The sequence below is a fragment of the Eupeodes corollae genome, chromosome 3, assembly GCF_945859685.1.
Source record: "Eupeodes corollae chromosome 3, idEupCoro1.1, whole genome shotgun sequence".
Lineage (NCBI taxonomy): Eukaryota > Metazoa > Arthropoda > Insecta > Diptera > Syrphidae > Eupeodes > Eupeodes corollae.
The window spans coordinates 26,961,005-26,970,944 of NC_079149.1; the positions used below are offsets into that span (position 1 = coordinate 26,961,005).

General features: G+C 32.1%; 1 protein-coding gene across 1 annotated transcript; it reads right to left on the bottom strand.

Annotated features, from left to right (window-relative positions):
- Positions 1 to 398: 398 nt before the first annotated feature.
- Positions 399 to 5,590, bottom strand: LOC129950383 (uncharacterized). The gene is made up of 4 exons (XM_056062326.1): positions 5,129 to 5,590; positions 4,265 to 4,799; positions 3,216 to 4,195; positions 399 to 1,014 (listed from the first exon to the last, which is right to left on the bottom strand). Exons 1-4 carry the CDS (start codon positions 5,437 to 5,439, stop codon positions 399 to 401), a joined length of 2,442 nt encoding a protein of 813 aa, XP_055918301.1. The 5' UTR covers positions 5,440 to 5,590.
- Between the last annotated feature and the right edge of the window lie 4,350 nt (positions 5,591 to 9,940).

Consider the following 9,940-nt stretch of genomic DNA (forward strand, 5'->3'; position numbering starts at 1 on the left):
TCGAAATTAACAAAATTAATAGAAGGACAAAGTTTAACTTTATCTGAATTGTCCAGTGGTTACGAAAACTATTTAAAAGAAATCGCGTCGCGAAAATCAAATTGGTACGTAAACGCGTGTATAAAAGAAGTTGAGGACATTTTTTCACGAGCCAAGGAAGACCACGCGGTTATAGTGAATAGTTTTTAAGGACATTGGTGAAGACTTCAGACCAGATATTAACACAACTAGAAATTAATAGTGACTAATCCGATGTTTAAAAACTTTCTTCATATCAATATCTTTTCAGTAGTTGTTAAAAAATAACGCTTGAAAAGGCTATAAGCTATTTATTAATTTTTAGTTTATCAAACAACAACAACACTTAGTACACATTTATATCTTTTCGATATTTTATTTTAAATATTTGTACTTAACTTTGTTAACATCAAAAGTATCTCAGTCCAAAGAAGCTCCAAAACGAAAACCAAGCACGAAATTCCATATAAAACGATTCCAAAGTAAAACACAAATCCAAACCGTTCCAGATCTAATTGCTTCGGCTCTTCCCCACGTTTATTCGAAGCAATTCTGCCAGAATCCTGAAGATTCTCAAAATCTCTTCTAAAATAACGCAATATTCCAGCTTCTTCCAGTCTCACAATAATTCCATTGATTTTCGGTTGAATGACTGAATGCTGTTGGAAAAAGACACAAACTTGTTGACGAATAATGGGTGCAATTTTCAAGTTACCACGTTGGCTGGCTGTGTAAAACGGATAAAATTGTGCATATGAAGAAACGAATGCATTTAGTTTGCCTTCTTCAAATAATTTATTGTAATCCATTCCATTCAGAAACTGAAGTTTTTGTAAGTTAAGGTATTCCATTTCGTTTATTTCATTAATTATTGACCGGTAGTATGAATGCGAGTAGATGGTGTAGTTTTCTGCAAAGAGTTCTCTAATGCTTCGAGGTGGATTCAGCAAAATGTGTCCTCGGAAGGCGTCAAACAATTTACCCTGATGAGCTGATCTGAGAATAAATGCACCGAAAATCAAGAGAACAACACAAAATCGAAGGAAGTTTTCCCTTGGTAAGTGGAAAACTGGTGCACCTAGAGCAATCGATAGTATCTCAAGGCCTGTTGGTTGCGGAAGTTGGAAAATCGTCTGTAGTCATCTACATTTTCTTACCAAAGTTATGCATCCTATGATCAGCAAAAAAGAAACAACAGTATAGATCCAGGTCGTTACCGCGAATGGCTCCAGGATCCAAGCAAATGTTCGGAGAGTGTTTGTTCGAGGACAGAGAGCAATTATGAGCCATGACATAAAGTATGGAACACTTTTAGAGAACACGTAATCATAGACGGGACTATTAAAAAAGAACCCCAGAAGAATGTCAATTTTATCCTTTTTAATCTAAAATTGAAGAAAACATTTAAAAATTAAGCGTTATGATTGATTTTAAAAAAAATGGCATAAACTCACCAAACATTGGTGAAAATATGAAATGGCGGAAATATTAGCCCCCTCGAATGCAAACACGGGTGTTGTATATACTTCAAGTGTGAAATTTAGCCTTAATGAAAACTCCTTGAGTAAAATAGTTTCGAAAAAAGCCATTTCAGTGCTTGCATAATGCCCGATATTTAAATTCTTTTTAGTTTTACTTAAAACTATCTTATTGTTGGTTCTCAATCGAATTGGGCATCCATGAAAATTATCAGCTTTTGGTGGAAAGAAGTCTTCTATATATTTCAAGTTATAATTTCCGAAACGGTGTGCAAGGATAGGCTTTGGTGATCGACATGATGAAGTGAAGTCTTGGAACGGAGCGAGAGTGTAGAAAAGAACTTCTCCAGAAGTGGTTTCTATTAGAACATTGACGTTAGCAATCATCAGATCCAGAAAATCAGAGAATATTTTTTCTAACTCTTGCATTTGATGTTCTTTGGATTCAAATGTTCTGAGAACTATGAACAAATATACTTGTGAATCTCGGTGATAGGCTTCAATCGATGGCAGGAGACGGCTTTGAAACAAAAGTGGTGAATTTAAATTAATATCAAGACTCATAAAACTTCTTAACTCCTTATCTTCACTTGTGAAAAATTTCTGTCAAACGTAAAATAGTCAATCAAAATAATTTTGTATTATGATTCTAAGTAATTTTGTGAGAAATGCCACTTCATATTGGTACTATGTCACTTTAATACAAAATTCCACTACTTAAATGACAGAAATAATGTCAATTTTCCACATTTAATAATTTGACATTAAAAACTTACAGAAATGCTTTATAAGAGTCTATTAACCATAGATTGTAGTCACTAGTAATTCTGCCAATGCCAGTATTGACGTTTACTTGTATCCCAAACTGCCAACTGTCACTGAGTATACTGTCAATTGTATCCAAAAAAAATACTTCATTTTCTCTTAAGTCACTTTGAACAGCAATATTCAACTCATCAGCAGTATCATTGAAAGAACTTGAAATTGCAAACTTTACAATTCTTGAAAGAAACGATATTGGTTGTTGTGCAAGAAATCCTTGGAAGAATATTATTAAGAACAAAAAACTTAGGGTTGACATTATTGATTACAAAATAGAACGTTTAAAGTAATGTGACTAAATAAGCAACAGTTAATCGTTGTCTTTCCAAATGTTAATAGACTGTAAATGAAATTAAAAACATTAATTTAGCAAATTAAATTAAAAGCTATAAACACATATCAACAATGTCATATGGGCAGAATTTAGTGATAGACAGGAGTTTTTCTGCTTTTGTGTAAGGTAATACAATATTAATATCATTAAACATAAGTGGTTTTATAGAGCGTTAGGCATTAGAAAAAATACAAATTAATATAAATAAAATTGGAGGGAAAATTAAACAGAATCGGAAATGAAATTTGCTGAGTAGTAGTTGAGTAGTCCTTAAATTTCCACCAATGTATATCTCTCACAATATTTACAATACGAAAATGTAAGTCATCAAAAATTGTTTTATTGCTTAAAAGTAAACTTAAATAATTTTTCTGTGTAAAGAACATTTTTCAAGGTAGGGCTTCTCTTAAACTTTTAAATTTAAAGTTATACATTGATAATTAATAGTAGAATCATAAAGAAATGCTATGAAATAATATTTTTTGTTCTTATTAAAAACGTACTAATTTTAAACCTTTCTCGTAAGACATTTTATTAAGTTGATTTTCTTCAAATTTTCCAACCCCAAAAGCATCTTATTCCATAATAGTTCAACAATAAAAACTGAGCAAGAAATTGTACACAGCGTTGCACTCATATAAAATGCATTAGTAAAATGTCCAAGACCTAAAGGTTTCGGTTCCTGATATCTTCTGTCCAATGTTAGTCCTTGATTATTAAGATTTTCAAAAGTTTTTCTAAGATTATGTAAAATTCCAGAATCTTCTAATCTCATGATGATTTCATTGATTTTTGGTTGAATTATCGAATGTTGTTGAAAGAACACACAAATTTGTTCCTGAAAAATTGGTTCCATTACCAAAGCCTTTCGTTGTGTAGTTGTGTAAAATGTGAAAATGTTTATAAATGATAAGACCAACGCAATTCTTTTGTTATTCTCAAACAAATTATTTTGCAAAGGTTCGTTAATTGGAATTTCTCTGAAGTATTGATATTCAACTTGATTAACATTGTTTATAAAAGATTTATAGAATCGCATAGAGTAAATAGTGTAATTATTTTCGGAGAGTTCTTTTATACTTCGCGGTATTTTCAACTTTATCCGTCCTCGAAATACGTCAAAAAGTTTACCCTGATGAGCTGACCGGAGTATAAACATGCCCAACATCAAGACCATTATACAAAAGCGTAGAAAATTATTCCTTGGCATGTATAAAACTGGTGAACCTATAACGACTGATAATATCTCAAGGGCTTTTGGTTGACGATACTGAAGGTGATGTAGGATCTTAGAAAATCGAGTGGATCTCCCTGCAAACGTTAGGCATCCTATGATTGACGAAAAAGAAACAATAATGTAGATCCAAGTTGTGACCGTGAATGGCTCCAAGATCCAAGGAAATGTTTGAAGATTATTTGTTAAAGGTCGCAGAACCATTATGAGCCAGGTCAAATAGTACGGTACGCTCTTGGAGAAAAATGTATTCGAATAGGGTTGGTTAAATGAATAGCTTAGAACGAAATCAATTTTTCCATTATTTAACTATGAACAATAAAAAAGACATTTATTTAACATTTAATCTTGTAATCAATAACAAATTAAGATACTCACAGATTTTTCTCCCGAAGTTTGAAAAGATAATAGCTCAGATTCGAGTAAAGTCGATGGATAGTCATATATTTCCAATGTAAAATTCATTCTAGATGACAACTCCTCCAACATTATAAATTCAAGTAGAGCCATTTCATAGTTAATAAGTTGTTTCGGTATTCCGAAGTTTGCTACGTTTAGAATGATTTCATTATTGGTTCTAATACGAAGTGGGCAAAGATTAAGATTATCTGCTTTAGGTGGAAAGAAATTTCTTCTAGCGTTTGAAGTGATATTTTTGAAGATATAAGTAAGAAAAGGCTTTGCTGATCGACATGATGTGAGGTCTTGAAAGGGATAAAATGTATAAAATAAAACTTCTCCATTAAGAGATTCTATAATGACATTGACATTAGCAACCATAAGATCCAAAAAATCGGTGAATATGTTTTGTATCTCATGAAGATGAGATTTTTCAGTGTTAGAAGAACAAAGAACGATAAAATAATAGAGTTGTGAATCTTTGTGATAAGCCTGAATCCATGGAAGAAGACGTCTAAAAAAATATCAACAGATTTGTAAATTTCATCGTTACTAAGTAAAATTGTAGAAATGAGTGAAAAATTGCCACATACTATCAAATAATTTTAAGGATTATTAATGGCATTAAAATTGGCAAGGTAAACACTGTTTGACCTTTTATGTCAATATTTTTAAAGGACACAATATTGACATGATGTCATTTAATGACTTCCAAAAATGTCAATTCAACTATGTCACTCATTGAATGATAGAAATAAACTTAAAAGTGATATTTATGACAGAAAGAAATGGCAATTTAGCACTCGTGGAAACGTACATATTGGGGTTACTGTACGTACTTACCGAAAAGCTACATAAGAGTCTATAAACCATAAACTAAAGTCACTTGTCAATTGACCAAAATTATTATTTACATTGATATTTATCACAAATTTCCAGTTATCACTGAGTATATTGTCAATTGTATCGAGAAAAATGACTTGATTTTCCTTAGCGTCACTTTGAATGACAACATTCAAAACATCAGCAAAAGTTGTGTCATTAAAAGAACCAGCTAAAGCATATTTGATAGCTGCTGGTAAAAGAGATTCCGGTTGATGTCCAAGCAATTCTTGTATAAATATTAAAAAAATTAATAATCTTAACCCCAACATTGTTCAAAAATTAAACTGAATGACAGGATGTCTTGACAGCGACTGGAGAACAATATTTTTTATTTGAGCCTTCATAATGACCATGGCTTGAATATGAATGAAAATATGAGAAATTTTGTTTTAATTCAATCAATCTATCAAAATACTAACCACTAATCTTTGTAAATTAAATTTAATGAACTTGAAATTCAAATCATCAAACTTCAAATTGCCTGTCATAAAATCTAGCAGTTTTAGAAAATATTCTAAAGTGTGTTTTCCTAGTCTTTTCGATTAATTGATATTTGTAAATGTACTCCACAAAAAAACTCGTGTCAATAATTGTCCATTTTTTAAATTTTATTGATGACTTTAATAAATAAGTTCCTAAGTTTCAATTAGAATCAAAATATATTTCCACGAACTCATGTTTAATAATTTTTCAATTAGAAACTTTCATTTCTCCAAAGTTCCCAACACTAGTTCCAAAATAAAAATCAAGCATGATATAACAAAAAGTATACTTCCAATATAAAATACAACCCTAAACTGTTTAAAAGCTAAAGGTTCTGGCTCTTGTGTGCTTTTTTCCGGTGAAAACCCTGCATTGTGAATATTTTCAAAAGTTTTTCGAAAATTATGTAAAATACCAGCTTCTTCTAATCTCATAATAATTTCATTGATTTTCGGTTGAAGAATTGAGTGCTGTTGGAAGAAGACACAAGTATGTTGCCCAAATATTGGTTCTATCATCAAAGTTTTACGTTGTTCTGTGGTGTAAAATGTAAAAATATTTACAAACGATAAGACCAATGCAGTTTTTCTGTCATTTTCGAAGAAGTTCTGATAATCCATGGTATTATTCGATTCCATTTGTTGTAAGTTGAGGTATTCAATTTGATTTAGTTCATTAATATCTGATCTGTAATATGAATGTGAGTAGATGGTGTAATTTTCTTCAAAAAGTTCTCTAATACTTCGAGGTGGGCTTAACATTACTCGTCCTCGAAATGCGTCGAAAAGTTTACCCTGATGGGCTGATCGAAGAACAAATGTGCTCAACATCAATATCACAACACAAACACGTAGAAAATTCTTCCTAGGCATGTGAAGAACTGGTGCTCCTATAACGACCGATAAAATGTCAAGACCCCCTGGCTGACAAAATTCAAGATGTCGTTTTGAAATGTGTATGCAGCATATGATGAGACAAAAAGAAATCGCAGTGCATATCCAAGTTGTGGCAGTAAATGGCCCCAAGATCCAAGCAAACGTTCGAAGATGGTTTGGTCGAGGACTTAGAACGATTATGAACCATGAGTAATAGTACGGTATGCTTTTTGAGAGGAGGTTATTCAAATAGGGACGATTAAAAACGTAGTTCAGAACCATATCAATTTTATCATGTTTTACCTGCATAAAACAAAAGAATTAAACAATAAGACTTTGAGTCTATTAACAAATTCGTCTTTTAAGCCCACTTACCATCAGATGCTGTCCCCTAGGAGATAGTAGTTCAACATTTTCTTCGGAAGGCGCAGCTAAATTGTATATTCCCGACGTAAAATTCATCCTACGTGCAAATTCTTCGAGCATCATAACTTCCATAATGGCCATTTCATAGTTAGATAGCCTCTGGGGTGTCGTAGTATTGCCAAAGCTTAGAAGAAGCTCATTATTGGTTCTTATACGAAGTGGACATCCATTAAGACTATCACCTTTTGACGGGAAAAAATCTCTTTTGACATTTAAAGTGCTATCTTTGAAACTATGTGTTAGAATAGGTTTTGCTGATCGACATGATGTGAAGTCTTTAAAGGGAAAGAAAGTATAAAATAGAACTTCTCCAGAAACTATCTCTATTATAACATTGACATTAGCAACCATAAGCTCCAGAAAATCGGTGAAAATTTTTTGGATCTGAAGAATATGTTGTTTTTTAGTATTAGAAGATCTTAAAACTATTAGAAAAAATAGTTGTGAATCTCTGTGGTAATCTTGAATCCAAAGTAGAAGACGCCTTAAAATTCAAAAAAAGAATAGGAAAAGTTTTAATTTCATGATATGATAGACAAATTTGTTTTCTTTACTCAAGTAAAATATTACCAATACTTCTCCTAGTTGTCAAATAATGTTTGAAATTTATGACTTTATGGGAAAACTTACTTAAAAGCTGATGATCAACTAGTTCCAATAAAGTTTGGAAGTATTTGACTTTAAAGTCAATAAAATCAAAGCATTATCATTCAAATTTCAAACAAAATATTGGCAATTTCTCATTTCTGCAGGTGTCAAAAAGTAAAGTACTTACATACCGAAAAGCTTTACGAGAGTCAATAAACCACAAATTATAGTCACTTGTTAATTTCCCAGATTCATTATTCACATTAATTTTTAACCCGAATTGCCAGTTTTCACTAAGTATACTATCAAGTAAATCGAGAAATATTATTTGATTTTCTGTAACGTCACTTTGAATGACAATATTTAACTCATTTGCGTCACGAGTGTCATTAAAAGAACTAGCAATTGCATATTTAATAGCTGCTGGTAGAATAGATTCTGTTTGTGTTTGATTTTCAAGAAATCCTTGCCAAATTGTTAAAACAACTAATTCCCTGAATATTGACATAATATTGATTTGAAATCGAACAAAGGACAAATATTAACTGGAAGAAATGCTTAAAAAAAACAGAAATTTTAAAGAATTTAAATGTAATTAGAATTTAACTATTCATAGAAAAGAAGTAATTAAAGTGTCGAATGCATTTTATTTTAATTCAAAAAAAGAGATATGCTGACAAGTTGATAAGAATAATAAGTTACGAAGTCCATAACCTTTATGAAAACATATTGATTAACTTAGTGGAAGAGACGCTGATAGAGAAAAGTGAAGTGTATAAATATGTTTCCGAAACAATTACAACTTCTTGGAAGCAGAGAACTAAAACATTGTTAGAATAGCATTTCATCCCGTCTGATATATAGCTTCGACATAATATGTTTTCTGCTTGAAGTCTTGACCCTCCTAAAACGAAATAAGGATCTTTACATTATGAAATATTGGAAAGTTTTGCTTAAAGTGAGTGAGATTTTTTGAAAGAAATGAAGCACCCGTCACGTCTTCTACGATATCAATAAAAAGTGGAACCACATCTTTCAAAAACACATTGATACTTTTAAAATTAGTGAAACTAAGTCACTTAAAATTGGTGAACAAATATGAGCTATTGAAAAAAGTTGGTGTTATAGAAAACGTTACTGCAGAAGATTTCTCTGATAGATTTAAGCCTACCGAAAGTAAGTGCGCAAAAAATCTGAGCTATTGAATGTTCAATTTTTGGAACAAAGTAGTTTTTTTTAACATTTACGATCAACCCTCCCCAAAAACAGTTGAACAAACCTTCAAATTTAATGTTCTTACGAACACAAAACTTGAACTTTAAAGTGTCAACGAAAGTACCTACTCATGCAACCTGGCACTGCCACTTCAACAATATACTCTTACCACAAATATTAGACTATTCTATAGTAAGTTGTGTTGTCTGAAAAGTTTTCTCCTTCCACAAAATTTCCTTAATTTTTAAGGATATGTGTGTTGCGAAACTTACAGAACTACAACCAAAGTAGTTTGAAGACAAAAATAAACGAAAAATATACACAATTCAGTTGGAAAATTCAGATGGAAATGGCAGACATTAGTCGCCCTGGTTTTCAGGAGGTATGTTAAGAGGCGGTATGTTATGTGGCCAATATTGGAGAAAAATCCACAGTTGGGTTTTTTAGTATTTTCTTTGTTGTATGGATGGGGCAGGGCCTAACCACGCTAACGCAGCACATAAATTATCATAGTTTGAATAATGCTGATCGTAAAAAGGACGACGACGAAGAAAGTGAAATACTCAAGGATTTATTTCCAATGTAGGTAAGTTTTTGCAGCAGTAAGAAAGTGAAGGTATACAACAAAACAGTACCTAGACGCACATTATATACCCATCTTCAAACAGGAGCAAAGGGCAGTTTGGGCCAGCTCCTTTCTAAACTGATATACTCATGGAGATTAGGCAAGACGAATAGGCCCACAGTTCAGTTAGCCTAATGGTATGGAAATTTAAATTTCAACCTAAAACACAGACCAACTAAATACATATTACTAAAGGTAAAGTGTAGACGTAAAGGTCTATAGGTATGTTACGAACCATCACGACATGATGTATGTAGAATTGTAGAAGACCAAGAAGCATAAAGCTGAAACTTTAAGGATGTGTAACCTTTAGAGAGAGAGAGAGAGTGCATAGATATAGATAAGATTATTATATTTTATTTTTGGGTGTGAGTTTGAAGGATTATTCTCAAAGGACATAAAACAACACCTATTTCATGCATAGTTACGAAGGGCAATAGACCGGGACTGATGTGGGAAAGGAATCGTCTATATATCGGAGAATGGGCTTGGGATGAGTAGGGAGGTCAGGTTAACAAAAAATTGGATGTGATTTGTGTATGAGAATTCCTCAGGTGG